Here is a 20,000-nt window from a genome sequence, read left to right on the forward strand (position 1 = left end):
CTAGAAGATCAAGAGGGTGGACAGGGTGTGCATGGAGGCAAGGGACACAGTGGCACTGAAAGGAGGTGACCCCAAAGCGTGATGTGCGCAGGCTGATGGGTCGGGCGCCGATACTGCTGTGTGAGCTAAATCAATGGATACTCTCCCAATGGTAGGTCAAATGTTTTAGCACAACGCTGTGGTCATATTCAGTTACCCGCTTTAAGGACTGTACATAAATGGTGACATTTAATTATTTGCACAGGCCCGTCAGAACACGGAGGGAGACAGAGAGGACTGTGGTGGCACCTTGACCAGGCACTGCAGACGGGCTCAGCAGGGTCGACCCAGAACCCAGCAGCATCGGCAACGTATCGTACAGCAGCTGCTGACCCACAGCCCAGCAGCAGTGGCGGTGTATCGTCTGACAGCAGCGGCCGGTTCAGCAGCGGTGGGTTCAGCAGTGGCGGCGTATCGTCTGACAGCAGCGGCCGGTTCAGCAGTGGCGGGTTCAGCAGTGGTGGTGTATCGTCTGACAGCAGTGGCGGGTTCAGCAGTGGCGGTGTATCGTCTGACAGCAGCTGACCCAGGGCCCAGCAGCATCGGCAACGTATCGTCCAACAGTAGCTGACCCAGGGCCCAGCAGCATCGGCAACGTATCGTCCAGCAGTAGCTGACCCAGGGCCCAGCAGCATCGGCAACGTATCGTACAGCAGCAGTGGACCCACAGCCCAGCAGCAGTGGCGGTGTATCGTCTGACAGCAGCCGACCCAGGGCCCAGCAGCATCGGCAGTGTATCGTCCAGCAGTAGCTGACCCAGGGCCCAGCAGCATCAGCAATGACAGCAGCGCACCCAGGACCCAGCAGCATCGGCAGTGTATCGTCCAGCAGTAGCAGACTCAGGGCCAGCAGCAGTATCAGTGTATCGCCCAGCAGCAGTGTCTAAGTGTATCGTCTAGCAGCAGCCGACCCACACGCACACACACACACACACACACACACACACACACACACACACACACACACACACACACACACTTTGCCTTCTTCAGCTGGTGTTCATTTAGTCATAGAATATATTATTGATTGAATGGACATTATTGTTTATTTTTGCTTTTTCCCTCATTTTCATGACTTATTTTATTAGGCTATTGATTGAATTGACATTGTTGTTTAGTATTATTATTCTCCTTATTATAGTTTGACCAACATTCTAATCTGTTCCCTGTTAAATTTTAAATATTATGTTGTTTTTTTATGTGTGTGTCACTTTGGACAAAGGCGTCTGCAAAATCCCATAACCATAACTTAATTATTTAATTTAACAACTTGTATTACTTTTTAGAGATGATTTTATCACACACTCACACACACGCTGTCACGCACACCTTTACACGCACACAGGCTTAGACACACACGTGCACACACTGCCTGTCACGCACGCACACACACACACACAGAATGCTGTTTTTTTTAACCAATGTTGTTCATAACTGTTTACTATCTGTAATTTATAACTTGTTCACAAATAAAATGGAACCTTTCTTCTGAAATACTACACATTGCCTTTCTTTTTTCTTCTGGAAGACATTAATGATAATTAAACAAAAAATAAGAGAATAACTGGAAAAGTACTCTCCTCTGCAATGTTGCATTATATTATTATTATTATTATTATTATTATAATTATTATTATTATTATTGCAGTATTGTACTGTGCTGAAGGAGCAGCATTTCTTCCATCAAAAACAAATTATATAAAATATTAAGTTATATTTTACATTTGCAGTTGAACATTTATTTAAAGAATAATTATTTCCAATCCCTTCCACTCATTTTTTTCATATTTCATAATGTTTCTGACGGGATTCGAACCCGTGCCTTTCAAGTAAATAATTAAATAATAAAATAGATAATGATATGCACAGGGCAGAATAAAGCTTCAATCTGATTGGCTGTTTCTCCGTTACACCTATACACGGCTGGCCTTCGCGTGGAAGGCAGCTATGCTAACCACTATACCACCAACGCTATGAATGAATAGAAAAAACATGCGTTCTTCTCGGTATCTATTGGCGGGGGGGGCAGCTAGGAAAAATAGATGTTTTGATGTCTGGTGTGTAATTCTTTAAACGATATGTTTACACACAGAATTGGAACTTTTATGGTGCTTTGAATTTGAACTGTGATCTTTAACATGAAATATGCGACACAACCACTCTTTCAGTGCTTGCGTGGCGTGGAGTCTAGCTGTAGCAGCTTTCGCGTACTATTTATTCCCGTCCACATGGTGTCAGTATACTCGTGCACCTTGAATATTTCCACTTGTAGTGTTCAATCCGGAAGGAAAACATCACAAGACGAAAAGTCAAAACAAGCAGGCGCACTATCATGTCTAGTCAACAGAAAACAACGAAATTGGTTAAAATAAGAAACGCGTGTGAGTCTAGAAAGTTTGGTGTAGGCGCAACAACCCTGAGCGAGCTCGTGAAAAAGTCTTGTCAGTTAATGAAGGTATGTGTCGATCCGTCGTCTGTTTTGTCTGTTGTTTTGCATGTCGGATGCGCCCGTTGGTTACTGTCTGACGATGAGAACGAACTTTTCAGCCAATCAGGGTACGGTCTGCGTTTGCATTGCGTAACCGCACCAAGTTGGTTCATTCTCTTTATTCTCCATCGTTTCAGATCCCTGCCTCTGGATCACGTGTATGTCTATACGAGGACGGGGCTGAACTGACGGAGGACTATTTTCGCTGTTTACCAGTCAATGCGGAACTAGTGCTGTTGGCCAAAGGACAACACTGGAATGGATGTAGGTTAAACACCCAGGGGTTCCCAAACTATTCCACGACAAGGCCCCCCCAATACCACTAGTTTCTGTTCAAGGACCCCCTTGATGTGTTATTAAACCCATCGACAATACTACGGCAAATGTAAAAATACATTAAGCTAATCCTAATAATTATTTTAGCCACAAGCACTTCGCGATGGAGCATACAGTGTGTACAAATTGCATTTGGGGCTTTCTGCTATATGAGAGCTATCACTACTATTATTCCCAGTCATTATCATGGAACATATAGTATAATGTTCAGATATGCGACAAATTATTATAATGGCATTGTATAACAACCTTCATAGGTATTTACATTTTTCAAATGTATTTATTTGTTGCTTTTATTTTTCCTTCCAACTTGCCACCCCCCCCACCACCACCATTTTCAAAACCGCCCCGCTGGGTTAACCTAAGACCAAGGGTGTACTGGAATGTAGCCCGTGCAAAAAACTCTTGTTTTTTCCTCCATAAATTGCTCTCATGTTGCACAATTAGAATTTGATAAAACTGTAGGCCTATCTATTACCAGTAGAAGATTGTTCTCATCCTCCCGTCCCGTCTCTCTCTCTCCCTCCCTCCCTCTCTCTCTTTCTCTCTTATTTCCCTGAAAACCAATATGCGTGCTTGGTGTTTCATGGTGTTATATTTTCTCATAGTATTCAGTGACATTCAGCGTCTGCTGGATCTGGACAGATTCTCTGCCCAGTTGATCGACGAGGCCAAGGACTTCCTCTCAGACGAGACATCCGCCAAACGCCGCAAAATCCTCGGCGACTTGCTCCACAATTTGAAGGACCGATCCGAGTTGGAGGCCCGAGTGGACGACGCGGACTGGTTCCAGGGTAATGACGCTTCGGAATGGGTTAAGGAGAGGCGTGGCTGCCGCAGGCTGTTGTCAGTAATGTCAGCTTACTTCACTTAGGATGTTGTGGCGTGGCGCACACCTCAGTAAATAATACCTTTGACTCACTTGTTCACAACTATTCAGTCTGACTGAGTTGATGATCAAGTGTCTAGCGATGCTTTCCAGTTCCTGTTAATGTTGCATTTGTAGTTCTCCCACTTCATCTTGTGTCAGAATATATCCATCTTTGCTGTCTGTGTTTTTTATAAGATCTGACTGTTTTAGTTGTTCAATGAACGGTTGCTTTTGCTTTTACTTTTGTTTTGTTTACTTTTGTTTCTGTCATAAGTAAGACATCGGAAGATTCTAGCACATGCATTTTTAGCTCTCTGCCAATCGTTTCAGGTGTTGATACCAGATTTAAGACCAAATCTGCTTACATGAAGTACAACTGTGAGAGTAGGATTCGGGGTTATGTGAAGGAGGTAGGTGTCACTGCACGAGGCAAATTTTTTTTTTTACATTTACTATTATGCATTTCAAAGGTGCATTATCCTAATTCTGTCTTAAAAAAAGTGTAAAATTGAAATGTCATGTTTGCCTTAATATAAACATTAATAGAATTCAGCCATTTAGAGGGTGCTGCACTGCTTCATGCCATATTATAAGCTTTTATTCAAAAACCTGCCAGACTTTGTTAAGATGCTTATTTTGACTGTTCACTGCCTAGAAAACCAAATGGCAGAAAATGGCAGAAGTTGTGTATTACAATCGTGTAAGTGGTTTTAACAGTTTAGGGTGTTAGGACAAGTTAATTAAAAGACGAAACCAACCCAACTAACCCTGTCCTGGTGCTGTCTGCAGGTCGATGGATACATCCGGACCATTCCAGGCGCCAAACAGCGGGCAGAGTACAAGAAAGTCCTGGACAGCATGACGACCAAGCTCAAGTCGGCCAGCTATAACGGCTGCTACTTCGACAGGACAGAGAAGGACGCCCGGCGCCTGTGCTCCAAGGAGGGCTGGTTCTCCTGCCAGGTGCGGTTCCAGGTTCTCTCCGCAGCACAGTCCAGAACCACCGCAGCGCCATACCAATACCATCAGAACTTTAGGACTTTACGTTTGTAATAAACAATTAAGCAATTAGTCCTGAGAGGACATAGGTGACAGGGATTTTAGAACAGCTAAAGAGCGTTGTGAGGCACGACTTGCATGGAATCGAGTTGCTTATTACTTTTCTAAATCGGTTACCACATATACCTGGCAAGATTTAACAGCATAAAGGAACGGCAACAAGAAATTTAACTATTTAGTTAATCATTCTTCCACCAAGAAATATATTCCCTCTATCAGAATGGTTGCTGAGCAATATTGACACACAGCGACTCTAACTTTTGTATCAAGTTGTGATGGTGCAGCAATATAGAACGAAATGTGGGGTTGTGCTGGATTTTACAACATCATCGAATGCAATTCAGACAATCACAGTTAAGGACAGGAACTATTAATTTTAGAATACTGTATAATGAATTGTAGAAATGGTTTACTTTAGGCAAATTGTGCTGTAGTTAAAGATGAAAAGTAAACTTAACTGCACCAGGTAAAGATCATCTCATATCATTAAACAGCACATTTGAACTTAAAGAAGAAATTCACTACACTAGCAGCACACTGTGGTGGCATGTCCATCCATGCCCCCAGAGTTTAGCATTATAGCGACCTGGCTGCTTTAGGAGGCCGTCCATGCCCCCAGAGTGTAGCATTATAGCGACCTGGCTGCTTTAGCTGTTGGAACTAGCAACTCGAGCTAAGTAAAACTCATTGTTTTTGCGTTTTTTCCATACCGACCGTACTTTGTGACCTTGAGAAACTGTGATCTATGAGATCTATGTTATCCGGATTTCTCCTCTCAGGCCTTAAGTGATGCAACGCATAATTCAAGAGAACATTAAGCACGTGGTACAACTGGCTGCTGTGTTTGCAGGGAGCGTTTGACGAAGAGGCGTGTGATCTGCTGCACTCCATCAATCCCTACGGCACCCGTGAGAGCAGGATCCTCTTCAGCACCTGGAACCTGGACCACAGGTGAGCTTCCTCAAGTAGAGGTTTAACAGTGAGCTTCCTCAAGTAGAGGTTTACAGAGGGGTATTTCCCAAAGGCAGAATTAAGACATCCAAGATAAGTGATAAAGCGAGGTTTGACATAGCGTTGTCTGGTCATTCTAGCTCAACTCGTTTCACTAATGCCAATCCAGCATGAGTAGGAGCGACTATGTCAAGCCAGGTGTTAGTAATTCAGGATGTGTGCACATTCTCGTTTCTGCTCCAAAGTGCCCACGGTTGGAATAAAAAAAGACGCGGAAAATAGCGTCATTCACACAAAGTGAACAACCGCTTTTGATATAGACTAACAATGAAAGTGAAAATGTAATCATGTAAATGTAAAAATCCCAGCTTAATCGCTTATCTAGGTTTTGTGAAATACCCCTCTGGTGAGCTTCCTCAAGTAGAGGTTTGGTCTTGGACCACAGGTGAAGTATTCTAGACTCCGATGTGTGCAGGTTGAGAAAGGTGGAGGGTTGTGATGGAGTTGTTTGGTGATAGATTTCCCCTTAAAGTTTACTTGGAATTAACTTAATTTAGATTCAGCCACACTTAAAACAAATGTGTTGAAAATGACACAACTTGATACTTGATACCCAGATAGGGACAACACAATTTCTAACAGATAGTTGAGATAGTTACTTTATCTTAACAGCCTCTAAGCACGGATGCAATACCAGGCCACGTGACACACTCTTCCACCAATTAGTGTTTCAAAACATCAACTACTTCAAAAATAACACCACAAATACTTAAACAAACATCCACAAGTCCGCACCACATGTTTCCTTTTAACTGAGGTTACCATAGTGATTGCTGAAGAGCCAAACCAAAACCCTCTTATCCAATTGGAGCCTGTGTTTTGCTGAAGAAATTCCATCCAGAGCCCACTGCGTTGTCCACTGCCTCTCCTGAGAGGGGAGTCCAGTTGGAGGACACTCTGAGAGGGGAGGGGAGTCCAGTTGGAGGACACTCTGAGAGGGGAGGGGAGTCCAGTTGGAGGACACTCCGGTTGGGCTCTTATCCAGTCTGATACGACCCCAGTTGCATAATCCTCGCCAAGGAATTACAGAGTAACAAAACACTGTCTGCTCATGAGTCATTCACGAACTAGAGAAATGTGTTAAAAGCAAGTGAGGGACACACTGCCAGATAGTGCATGCGCGCCCTGAAAACAATGTGCCCAATGTGTGGAGTCAAGTGTATGGACTGTTTTGATTCATAATCGATTGATCTGTTCAATTTGTTGATATTTTTTTCCTTTGAATTAGCTCTTAGATCTTGTTTGGTCCACACCCTATTAAAGATATTCATTTTCAGTACAGTAAAGAAACCAGAAATCCAATTTCAGGAATCCAGTTTGGAATTTTAACTGTTTCCCTCAATTAATCAAAATAAGTTGTCAATTAAGTCCTGCTGAAAATAATATACCCAGAGTCAAGCGTATGGACTTGGTGATTAGCTAATGACTACTTTCATAATCGATTAATCTGCCAATATTTTTCAAATTAATACATTTGTTGATATTTTTCAAATGAATTAGTTCTTGGCTTGTCCAAGCCCTATTAAAGAAATTCAGTCTCTAAGCACGGATGTGTGTTTCATGGATTAGTGTTTCTTAACTTAACTTAAGATAACTTACTTCAAAAATAACATCAAAGATTGCCTTTTCAGTTCAGTAAGGAAACCAGAAATCCAGTTTTAGGGTGCTGGAATTTTAACAGTATTTCCTTAAAAAAACCGCTCTTTTTGGCAGGATTGAGAAGAAGCGTACGATCCTCCCGACCCTGGTGGAGGCTCTGCACGGACGCTGCAGCGGAGGCATCAACGTGGACTACTTTTACAAACTGCTCTTCACAGTGGACAACCTCAAACTGGTGCACATCGTATGTCACAAGAAGGGGGCCCATGACCTGTCCTGCGACAAGCGGAGGATTTACAAACAGGTGAAGAGGGTGCGGAGATGAGGGGGGGGGGGGGAGAGCTGGGATATCTCAGACAGGTGAGATGAGGGTGGGGAGGAGCTGGGATATCTCAGACAGGTGAGATGAGGAGCTGGGATATCTCAGACAGGTGAGATGAGCGTGGGGAGATGAGGAGGAGCTGGGATCTCAGACAGGCAGTGGAGCATGTTGAAGACAAGAAGAGCTTGATTAAATGTCAGACTGTTAAGACTCCCATGGCAGCTTGATTATGTCAGACTGTTAAGACTCCCATGGCAGCTTGATTATGTCAGACTGTTAAGACTCCCATGGCAGCTTGATTATGTCAGACTGTTAAGACTCCCATGGCAGCTTGATTATGTCAGACTGTTAAGACTCCCATGGCAGCTTGATTATGCTTTGCAGCACTGTTTGTTTTTATCTTGTTTGGTATTTTTTATAATGGAAATTTTTTAATATTTTCGTACATGATAAAATAATGTATTTTCTTACATGAACTTGACCAGAATTGTTAAAATATATGTATTTAACATTTCCATGCCAAAACTATTCGCTCCATTTTTTCATCAATTTGAATGTGAAAGAGTTTCTTTGTACTGTAGCCTGTAAGTGTTTGCATTAGATCTGTCTGATTGTTTTAGAGGGAACGGTCTGTTCCTGCCCCTTTGGTCCACCCATGTATTTGTTATTGTTTCGATTATCCTGCCAAGGATGTTTTCCAGGCAAACGAGCCCTGAAGTTCGTTTATTTACTTGAAATAAAATCCAATTTCCTGTGACAAGCATGTATGTAGTCATAATCTCCATCCACGGAACCATGTATTGCACTGATCAGAGTTCGCATTTTTACCATTTATCATTAAAATACTTTTAAACCACAAACAGAAGGGCATTTTGCATCACTTTTGTTGGTCTGAGATTTTGAGGGCCACCACAGTTGAGATGTTCAGCAAAGCAGATTCAATATGGCATGTGTGGACGTGGGGCTGGTAAAGCATGTTGCCACGGCAATATGGCACGTGTAGACGTGGGGCTGGTAAAGCATGTTGTCACGGCTGGAATTCAACCGAGATTCAGCATTTAGTCTTTACTTAAGAGGATATTCCCACTCATGGAATGCCTCGTCCAATAACAAATGAATGAGTAATTTGACTGTGCCTAACTGTTGCATAACATCACACAGGCCCAACAGACACTAGTCTGCGGTCAGTACAATGCCATCTATCACACAAATAGCTGCGTACAAACTGCTACAAAGGCTTTGAGCTAGTAAAACTTGAAAATGGTTTAATATTGTTTTTACTTGTGGACGGATTTACCAAGCAATGCAGCTCATAAACGATCATGATATTGTAGCAATCTTGCACATTATACATTAAATAACTATGCTGCATGTTTGGAAACAAGGCCTCTGGTTTACACAAAAATAGCACTTTCAAAATGTACACAGATTTTATAGAAAAATAAAGATTTCCATATATATATACATACACACATACCTATAGCAACTCGAAATATTAGTGCATGTCTTAATATACAAAACACAATTTACTAAGTCAGATATACTATATCATAGTTAAAAGTTCGGTAACATCAACTTTCAAGATTAGAAAAATTATTTCAAAAATAAAATAATAAAATATTAAAACATGCGTTGGATTAGCTGCTCTTCTTTCTTGGCACTACACAACCTTTTTTTTTTTCAGTGAGGTCAACCATCATCAGCTTTTACTGCATTGTTTCCTAAATAACAAGTATAAATTCTCAGTCTTTGTAGAAAAATACCTCCAACTCTTTTACAACAGATACACGACCTGGCGCTTTTAAGACGTATTTGGTCTGACCGAGTAGGCTATGCAAATTATAGCTGTGAATATTTTTTAAAAGAAAAATGTTTTTATAGTCCACAATAAGTGGAATTGCGACAATTCCTGCTTGTTTTCAGAGGCTAAGAAGAGGTGTAAGTGCGGTTGGCGCAAAACTTGGCGACAAAGTGGGCTCTAGCTGGTTGAGAAATAACTGGGTTTGAGTTGAATATCATGGCACGAAAAAGCCATCGAACATGAGTAAGTTTTGGCACGCCCCGCTTGGCAGCTGGTCCTTGGCTGTAGCTGCCCGTCAGGTTGTCGGTCGAGGGTGAGCGCTTCATTCGCGCTTTGCTGGTGGTAAATAAACTCGTCATTGCTTCCTGCATTAATTCCAAGCACACGTGTGTTCAGTCAAGCAAATCAGTGCCATCAACTCCACCTCAATATCCCAAATATTAAAATGTGTGTTTCAATGGGGCTCGTCCTCCTCGCTCTCTTCTTTGGCGTAGTAGTGTCGCCGTCTGTGCTCTCGTGTGCTCCCCGCCTCAGTGGTGCTGGGCTGCTCGGGATAATCCTGGAAAATAAATAAATATATAAATAAATAAATAAAAGTACACTGACTGGCTGTACGCATGAAACGAACTGGATTAGTCGGTTAAGACCCTTTGCATAAGGACCATAACGACAGCCGACAGTTTTATTTCTTTACAAACGGTAGGCTAAATGGGTTGAAGGTCAACAGGGGGCTTGCAGTAGGCTATGCGTGTTCACGGGGCTGATAATCGTGTAGACGCTGCGGGATAGCAAGCAGCACGCTCTGCATGTCTCTCTGGGCGTCTAGATATGCCTGAACACAACGACGGCGTAAACATATGCTGCTTGACGCGATTTATTATTCATTCACACATAGCCGTTATTTGGTCACACGGAGAGTGCCCAAGTAGGCTACGGAAATTTGGTCATTTCGCTAGGTGGATCGATTTTAGCACTGCAAGAGAACCGAGTTGCGTTTAAATAAATAAATAAAAACATATCGAGGGTGTAATGGGCCCTTACCGGCAGAAGGTCCAGATTCCCAAAGAACTGTCCCACTGGATAGATTTCGTTACTGTCCTCATCCATTACCACCGAGGGGTTTTCGTGAGTGGAGGACACGCGCATCTCCACCCTTTCTGTCGAGGTCTTCGTCCTGCGGCGCGGAGGAGATCCCTGAGTGTTTGCAGTGTTTTCCTTCCCTCGTAATACCATTCCTTCTGTTGGAGATTTCCCAGTCTTTTTCCGACCCCGTGTTTTTGTGGCATTCGCCGTGGATGCTGTCGGGCATTCCTCTCCGTCGCTGCGAACGTTGAGGCTCGCACTGGAGCGCCGACTCGCTTCACCGCTATCGACTGCCATGAGTATTTTCCCGTGGCAGGTTTCGCTTCTCAGTCTCCCAACCAGTAGCCGAAACGGTCCCCTCTCCACTACCCGCTGGAGAAAGAAAACATAATTCAGAGAGATTCTGATTTGACAGAAAGAAAGCAAAGTTGTGTTTAGGCACCGCGCCGTCGTGCCGTTCTCCTTTCCAGACGGAAACTGTAGGGTGGGGGTTGGTTGCGTGCGCTGGCTTTGACACTGACCTTAATTGAACTTTGTTTGACTCTTAGCTCCATTTAAAGTGACAGTACATCCATTATACTGTTCATCAACACAACACTTTCCAACGACTGTAATAGCTTATAAACACAAGGCCCCCCCCCACCCCCAAAAAATGCTTCTACTTGACTTCACATCTATTATAGTACACACGTTGCCATATAATGCGAGCGCAGGCAAAGAACACATAGATAAACAAACTACGTGCCAATAACTAGCCTACAAAAAAATAGCCATCGTAACGTTCATTTGACGCCGTGGACAATGAAATTAAATCACAGAATGCCTAAGTGCTACAAAGCCTACTGTTTTGTTCTCTAAGCCTACATAGAAAACTTTCGTTGTTGTCGTCCTGGAGTTTTACGCACGCTGTGATGTGTGTTTTGCCTTCTCAAGAAACCTTACATCATGGTCTGTATCCTATATCCTTCATGTCGAGTAGCTAACGATAGTGCAACCAATTTCGCTTACCTGTTTACGATTCATTCCTCTTTGGTCAAACTTTGTTGTTTGGGCGTCGTGTCGAGTCTCGAGTTCAGCCGGGAGCCCTCGTCTGGTTTAGAAACGGGGCAGATCTCTGTGAAAGTACAGCCCCCTGGTCCCACCTGCATCGGTTTCCTGCCAGGCAGTGCGTCACTGCTACGGCAGCGCACGAGCGCATGGGCCTGGTTTGTGGCCGTTGGTCACATGGTTCAGTCACTCCGCTTTAAGCCGGAGGAAAATCGAGTAACGTTCGTAATCAGGTCTAACTCCGGATGTGAAAGGCACAGCCTTTGATCCGTGATCCCACAAAAACCCAAAACGCAACGAGGCTATAGGCTACTCAACTGTATTTGGTCTAGTCAAGCGGGGAAAGGAAATTAAGGAAATATTGGTTCTAGTCTAAACTCTTTGTTGTGATTGTATGTAGCCTATGCAGTAGCCTAGCAGGTCTGGTTTTAATGCAAGGCCATCCCTGTCCCTTGTTTGCAAAGATTTATCTGGATTCTCTTCTAATGATATTAATTATGTACTGTAATTGATGAAATCCCATACCTTACAGTTTTATGTTAACATGCATTATAATTAGGCTATATTGTTTCATCAATATCTCTCTCTACATCTTTACTCCTAAGAGATCTGCCTCTGTGATGCTATTTTTATATGTAACCATGGTGCCAGTCACCTTCATTAGTTGTGAAATATTCCTATTTTTCTCTATCATTACAACTTTTCCAGCATTTTGTTGCTCCCTTCACAACTTTTACTGAAACGTGTTGCTGGTATCAAAATATTATATTAAATATAAAAAATGTATAATATTATATATTAAAAATATAAAAAGATATAATATTAAATATTAAAAATGAACATATTTAACCATGACATATCAAATGTGTCGTTTTTGACATTTGACATGTGGTCTGTGTCCTTTTTACAGCTATATGGGTTTACGATTCGCAGATTGTCACATTCTTTTTTTATTCGCATTTTACGTCCCAACTTTTCCTGTGTTGGGGTTGTACGAATTTCTATTATGCTAAAGGATATTTGAAAATAAGCATCGAAGCACCTTTCCAGAGTAGGCCTATCCGAACAGCTGTTAGCCTATCTCTAAATATTGCCGGGTCAGTTAATTGGGGGCCAAGCAGCGAAGCTGCGAAGGCACCCATTGTGTTTCTATGATTTCTTATTATTATTTAACATCTTTCCTCCGCCATTGGAGTCTATGGCAGCCCATAGAACCGTCTGGTGAAAAGTTGTGAAATTTGGCACACTAATTAGGCTGAATCTCATGATTAATTTCACCAAGTTTCAATTCCGCACCCCGAGCGCTCTAGCGCCACCAACAGGCCAAAGTTGGGCATGCGTTCACGCATGTAACTTCTGACCCGTTTGTCTGATTTTGTAAAATGAGGTACCATTGGAATCCTTGGACCAGGCCGAGTTCAACGCACCCTATGACGTCATTTTCCGCCATATTGGATTTTAGTGAAAGTGAAACTAAAACTTCACAGGTCACAAATTTTGTCCGATCATCACCAAACTTGACACACATGATCTTCAGAGCATGCCTCACAAAAGTTATTCCTTTTCGTCTTCGCAACTAAAACCATTCGCGCGTAACAGCCAATCGAAGTTTGCGGCGAAGCCGCCAAACAGGAAGTGAGCTCATATCTCAGCAACCCATTCATCTATCATAACCAAACTAAGTACATGGACTCAGAACCCAATCAGAGGGACGCTCAAGAAATTTGGTGACCTTTGACCTCTAGGGGGCGCTGTAATTAAGAAACATGCTTTTTGGCCTGTCGCTGCAGTTGTGCTTAGAATTAAAACGCACTAGTGGTGTCTGGTAATACTGTTGGAGGTCCTTAGGCCGACCGAAGCCAACTTGTGATGTCATCATAATTGATTCGGCCGCCATATTGGATTTAATCAAAAACACGTACAAATTTTCGCAGGTCACAAATTTCATCTGTTCTTCACCAAAATTGGCAGAGACCATCTTCAGACCATGCCTGATGAGTGCAATGCTTTCTGGAACAATTGACAGAAGCATTGACCTGTACCAGCCAATCGAAATTTGCGGCGAAGCCGCCAAACAGGAAGTGAGCTCATATCTCAGCAACCCTGCCATGTATCATAACCAAAGTTACTACATATATTCATGACCCCATTAGGAGGACGCTTAAAACATTTGGTGACATTTGACCTGTAGGGGGTGCTGCCATTAGCAATATTGCATTTTGATGTGTAGTTGCTGATGTGTTTTATCAATCTTTTATTTTTTGATGTGAAACTGATGACAACATGTTCCATCCAGTTAATTCTAATGCGTGCGTGCAAGGGCAGGGCAGGGCAGGACGGGGTGGGACGGGCTGGGGTGATTAGGTGGGGGGGGCTGGCTGGCGGAGGCGGTAGCAATACTCAGCCCTGTTGATCCCGGGTGTCTGCTGAGTTCTATCTTGTCCTGTGGCTACTCCGGCCTATACTGCTTGGCCCCCTCATTGCTGCTTGCAGCTATATTTTCTATATGAACTTTCCTAAGCACAAAAACACTTTCCGAATGCAGCCCATTCGTCTCCCTCTCGTTTCATTACCGCGTGCCATAATGTTTCAGTTTCAGCCACTCTCTTGATTCTCCTTTCTTCAGACCAATGGCTGTTACGCGCCTCGAGACCACACAGTGGCGCGCTATACACATAAATCTAGCTAATTTTATACCTGGTCATGAATAGGCTTATGTTTCTATTCAATATAGCCCCCGTTGTAGGCCTATACATGTTATTGAAAAGGCTTTTCTACAGGGGGGGGGGGGATTAATAGTGACAGCCAGTGTCATAGCTAGGACTTTTCACGTGCACAAATTTAAGTGTGTTGTGTCTCCAAGTGCGCAGCTGAGTGAATAAGACGCAATGTTATGGCAAAGGTAAAGATAACACGGGTTCAAACGCTATAAAAACAGTCATTGCTCGTGTCCTAATGTGAATGGGTTAGTCGCTGTTTAACCATTCCTTGTGCCACCTTCTTAAATTAATTATAAGAATGCTATTGGGTGTCTGGTCAAACCCTTAGAGACACGTAGATTCAGCAAGCACATCTGTGACTGAAACAAGAAACCTGTGTTGCAGATAGGTGTCGTGGGGTGGGTCGAGTTCAGGCGGGGGCGGGGGGAGAGAGGCAGGGCGGCCAGGAGAGACATTCTTTCGTGAGAGACGCCAAACCCCCATAGCCGACAGATGAAAGGAGCAGCGGAATATAGAAGCCAACCGTGAAGTGTCGGCGGTGACATCTCCATCAACAAACCATAAAGGAAGATCGACTTTGGAAGAGATTTTCGGGGTAAAGCTTCGCTCTGTCCATGGTGTGTGGAGCGCGCGCCTCCGAGCGCAGCCTGTATTCCGGAGATGCCCAGACAGACCGCGCGATGTGCTCAAAGAGCGAGAACATCTCGTCTCGACAGCATGTCTAACGGAGGAACGCCGCTTGTTGCTCTCACTGAAACACGAAATATTAATTCAATTTGTGGATATGAATCTTGAATGGAAAGTTTTCAGTCCATCCGAAAGGGTTTTACACCCTGCTTAAGGCGCGCAGCAGTGATGGATTATTTTTTCAGGCGAAAGAGAGTTTTTAAGACTCTCTTAACTTTAGCCCTTGTTTTTGCCACCCTGCTGATGATACAAAAATTCAAGGTACTTGAAAGCAATATGAAGGAAATACATTTGGACGTTAAAAGCAGTTGGTGTGGGCCTGAGTGCCAATTAGTAAAGGGGAAATCCTCCATCAAGTCTCCCGCTGGAAATTATTCTTCGCCAGCTCAGGTCGAGGACTCGAATGCAGCTCGTGTCATCGTTACGAAGCCCAGCAGCCTGGCATCCTGGGACGTGGATGTGATCAACTGCACGGAAGATTCATCCGTACGGGCTAAAGATTGGTTTCGACGACTGGACTCGAGGTTTCATCAGTTCGTGCTTCACAGACATTGCCGGTATTTCCCCATGCTCATTGACCATCCAGAGAAGTGTCGAAGTGGAGACGTGGATCTACTCATGGTGGTGAAGTCCGTTATCGAACAACATGACAGGCGTGAAGCCGTGCGAAAGACGTGGGGTAAAGAGCAGGTCATCGATGGCAAAAGAATTAAGACTTTGTTTCTCCTTGGTACCCCATCAACTGGTAAGGATGCGAAGAACTTGCAGAAGCTAGTGGAATATGAGGATAAGATATATGGAGATATTCTACAGTGGGATTTCATGGACACCTTTTTTAATCTCACATTGAAGGAGGTGAATTTTCTGAAATGGTTCCACATTCACTGTTCCAAGGTTCAGTTTATCTTCAAAGGTGATGACGACGTTTTTGTGAATACACAGAACTTGGTGGAACTTTTCGGTTTTAAGACAGAGGAAGGCAAAGTTGATAATTTATTTGTAGGGGATACAATTGATAAAGCCATACCCATCCGAAACCGCCAAAGCAAATATTATATTCCTAAAGAATTGTTTGATAAACCCTATCCTCCATACGTGGGGGGAGGCGGGTTTCTCATGTCAGCGCAGTTGGCCCGGAGACTGTTCGTGGTCTCCGAGGGGCTAGAATTGTACCCCATAGACGACGTGTTCCTCGGTATGTGTTTACAAAAGCTGCACCTTGCGCCGGAAATGCATCCAGGTTTTAGGACATTTGGGATCATGAAACACAGAAAAAACAGCCCCATGAACAGCGAGCCTTGCTTCTTCAAGAATCTCATCATCATCCACAAACTCACCCCGCAGGAGCTACTCAGAATGTGGGATATAGTGAATAACGAAAACCTCATATGCGCCAAAAGGACTCTCTTGTGATGCGTTGGAGTTAAAGGGAATGTTTTACCAGGACAGAGAGACGCAACTGACCTTGGACACCACCTTAAAACATTTCACTTTGGCACACACCCAGGACAACAAATGCTTCACAGTTCGAGCTGGCTATTTATGATGAAATAAGCGATACCCTGGATCAAAGCTACGGGAAGTGGTGTAGCCTAAGTGTTACTCCACGTCTATTTAGTAAGAAAAGCACAGCTCACTCGAATGAAACACGACTCTAAAATCGCTATTAATGTTCCATGCCAGTGTAAAACTGGAGAAATAAAAACACAACACACTGTGATGAATATTTTTTTTATTATTATTTTATCATGAAACATTTTCTCTGCACACAAACAGAAACTATATGAGCGAAGGACACGTGTTGACTGCGTTTTACCCCAATCCCTGGGCTACAGGCCTGGATAAAAATGGATATGTGTCCCTGCTAAATCACCAGTTTGTTCTGGTAAAAAATACATTTGTGTATCTTGTACGAAATGAGGCACAGACAGTAGAAACCAAAGAGGACATAATCTTACGGTGTGACAGAAGCACCTCACTGTAGGCCATGTTGAACGGAGGACATAATCTTACGGTGTGACAGAAGCACCTCACTGTAGGCCATGTTGAACGGGCAAATGTTTCCCAGCCCTGGTGTGTCTGCCAGCGCCTTGGGCTCTGTGCTGGTGATGTAATAAATGTCTTTTTTCTGTACAGGCATCTTTCATTTGCGTCTTAGTTGCAACAGTAGGCTGCTTAAAGTCTTAACTTCAGTGAAAGTACAAATAGGCCTAGGACTCAAAGATCTTCACCTCACAATCTAATAGATAACCAATAATATACATAAACCAAAGAATAAAGGATAGTTGCTTGTGTGGACCATTAGAGATTGGTAGGCTAATAAAACAAATTAGTAAGATAAGATATTAAGATATACTTAATTATTTATACTTTATTATTTATTAGTAAGATAAGATCATATTAATTAGTAGTACTAAGTAGGACCATAGCTATAGTATGTTCAGTTGGCTCTAGTGATCTAATCCAACTTCATTACATTTTTTTGCAATTTTACTAAACCAGAAATAGAAATGTTTCTATTATTAAATAACAGTGACATTTTTCCTTAAAATGTAGGGTTGATCAAAGCAAAAAAAAATGCTTTCCTTAGCAAAAATAATCAAATAGAGTACATTGCTATTCAGTTTGGGATCAATCTGGGATCAATCAATAAATCTTGGGATCACTTCTGCTTAACAACAGGTAGGGCCCGTCCCAATACCCCCCCTACCCCTAGATTTTTGCCCTAACCCTTGATTTTGCACGTGCACGTGTAGGGCTAGGGTGTCTCATTACTTTAGGGAGCAAGGGGAAGAGCTATTTTCCCCTTAAAATCAACCCTCAAAATATAGCCAGGACCGATGCAGGCTTAAAACGAAGTGGGAGATGAAATTACCCAGGATACCGTGCGAGCTCAGCGAGCCGGCCACATTTTTAATATATTTTCGCAAATAAGCTTATTAAAATTTCGAAATATGTTGGAATATGTTAGTTTGATGCACATCTGATGGACTGTTGAGTTTTGAACACTAATGTTAGAAAATATCTCACAAAGCTATCTGACGATGTTCATGATATCTGCTGAGTGCTTTGAGAGAGTCTGCCCATCAAATAACGTTATATATCTGATCTGGGTAGTTTTGTCAATATTTAAGGTGTGTGTTCTGGCGTTCACGTGAACACGAATATCTTTGTTGATTAACCAGACGTAGATAAACACAGCTCACACAACAATGACCGCTGGAACAGGCATGTTCCTGAATGAAAATAGTAGCAGGCTACTACTGGTAGACACGTCTGCGCTGCGCGTGACATAGGTGAGCATGTTACGCTAATTTTAAATTTGAGCTTGCTACGCTAATTTGCATATAGTGGTGTCCCAATTCATAGGGAAAGATCTTCACCTCCACTTCCCTTGTCGAGGGGGCTTTAATGTTGAGGGCAATCAAAACCAAGTGGAAGTTTTAAGGGGGGAGAAATGGGACGGGCCCGTAGACTACACACCAAGTTAGCCACATGCACATTAAACCAGACAGAGATGGCTTGGCAAAGCTTTATTTACTAAATCACATTAAACCAGACATAGATGGCTTGGCAAAGCTTTATTTACTAAATCACATTAAACCAGACATAGATGGCTTGGCAAAGCTTTATTTACTAAATCATGGATCTCTGCACACAAGATGGCAGAGGGCTGACAGCACAGTGTGTTGAGCCCCTGCGCTCACTCCTCTGCCACACTAGGCTCCTCTCTCACTCATCAACAAGCACTCACAAAGGAAATCAGCTCGGCCTCGGCGTGCTGTCCTCTCAGAACAGCTTAACATTTCAGGAGGGTTAAACAAGTTTGCATGGTGCATGGGAACTCAAATGATTTCCCTTGATATACTGTCATGTAATGAAACACCACCACTATTCAAATGACAGTGTTTTTGTCAATAGTTGCTGTTGTATTGTCTTTTGACAGGATGCTTGAGAGAGTGTTCCCTATTCCCTTATTGAGGAACCTTCGTAAAGGCTTTGTTTACATTTAGGCAAGTATTACATTCTGCGGTGAAATAAATTAGTGACATTCAAAATTCTCATATTTCTAAACAGAGAAAATTAAATCAGATGTAAACACTGAGTAAACTCACAAAAACAAAACATACAGCAAAAGGTGTTGAAACAAGATGTGCACTAGTAAGTGGTAGTGAGTAAAGTAAAAGTAAAAAAGTAAGTAAGTAAGTAAGAGTAAGTACAGTAAAGGTAGAAAAGTAAGTAAGTTAGTTCTGATGGGGGGGGGGGGGGCACATGTGATTTGGTCACTGGAACCAGTTGTGCAATTGCATGACAACAATGATTAATATGTTAACCAATGTGTCATCACCTTGAAGCTCACACCCCAATACTCTAACAGTACTCTATCAGGAAACAAATGTGTTACGAGTGAAATGAGACCGGTGTGTGTGTGTGTGTGTGTGTGTGTGTGTGTGTGTGTGTGTGTGTGTGGGTGTGTGTGGGTGTGTGTGTGTGTGTGGGTGTGTGTGTGTGTGTGTGTGTGTGTGTGTCTGTGTGTTGGCTAAGAGGCTGCACATCATTTACTGAAGGCCAACCTGATAGTATCCATCTGTGCAACACTGTTGAGATATGCTATCTCAAATCACCTTTTAACAGCACATGTGTGTGTGTTACATCAACACACCTTTAAAAAGCACACATATGTATGTGTGGGTGTGTGTGTTGCAGACGAGCACATGCTTATATGTTAGCTAATGATTCTTGAGATAAGGGACTAAACATCTAAAAGTTGCATTTTTCCGCAAACATCTTTGAAAGAAATGGTTCATTATAAAGGACCTGTGTATACTCATGACATAAATTTAATATATTTTGTATATCCTCAGCAAGAGGATATGCACATAAAACATAGAATACCTTTTGATGTGTCTGACAGAGTTGACCAAATGAAATTATTAA

At 42.8% G+C, this 20,000-nt stretch overlaps 3 protein-coding genes across 3 annotated transcripts; 2 read left to right on the forward strand and 1 right to left on the reverse strand.

Annotated features, from left to right (window-relative positions):
• Window positions 1–2,332: 2,332 nt before the first annotated feature.
• On the forward strand, window positions 2,333–8,577 carry dffb (DNA fragmentation factor, beta polypeptide (caspase-activated DNase)). The gene is made up of 7 exons (XM_076276485.1): window positions 2,333–2,493; window positions 2,664–2,790; window positions 3,471–3,656; window positions 4,064–4,143; window positions 4,523–4,696; window positions 5,643–5,743; window positions 7,517–8,577. The coding sequence occupies exons 1-7, from the start codon at window positions 2,371–2,373 to the stop codon at window positions 7,725–7,727; spliced, it is 1,002 nt and encodes a 333-aa protein (XP_076132600.1). The 5' UTR covers window positions 2,333–2,370; the 3' UTR covers window positions 7,728–8,577.
• Window positions 8,578–8,969: 392 nt separating this feature from the next.
• cunh1orf174 (chromosome unknown C1orf174 homolog) lies at window positions 8,970–11,748 on the reverse strand. The gene is made up of 3 exons (XM_076276768.1): window positions 11,617–11,748; window positions 10,567–10,980; window positions 8,970–10,084 (listed from the first exon to the last, which is right to left on the reverse strand). The coding sequence occupies exons 1-3, from the start codon at window positions 11,629–11,631 to the stop codon at window positions 9,980–9,982; spliced, it is 534 nt and encodes a 177-aa protein (XP_076132883.1). The 5' UTR covers window positions 11,632–11,748; the 3' UTR covers window positions 8,970–9,979.
• Window positions 11,749–14,860: 3,112 nt separating this feature from the next.
• On the forward strand, window positions 14,861–17,195 carry b3gnt7l (UDP-GlcNAc:betaGal beta-1,3-N-acetylglucosaminyltransferase 7, like). Its single transcript, XM_076275637.1, has one exon. The coding sequence runs from the start codon at window positions 15,171–15,173 to the stop codon at window positions 16,473–16,475; it is 1,305 nt and encodes a 434-aa protein (XP_076131752.1). The 5' UTR covers window positions 14,861–15,170; the 3' UTR covers window positions 16,476–17,195.
• The last annotated feature ends 2,805 nt before the right edge of the window (window positions 17,196–20,000 follow it).

This window comes from Alosa pseudoharengus, unplaced genomic scaffold, assembly GCF_046254945.1.
Source record: "Alosa pseudoharengus isolate Yale_2024_CS ecotype anadromous, Long Island Sound unplaced genomic scaffold, YU_APseudo_1.1 YU_APseudo_1.1_scf_9, whole genome shotgun sequence".
Lineage (NCBI taxonomy): Eukaryota > Metazoa > Chordata > Actinopteri > Clupeiformes > Clupeidae > Alosa > Alosa pseudoharengus.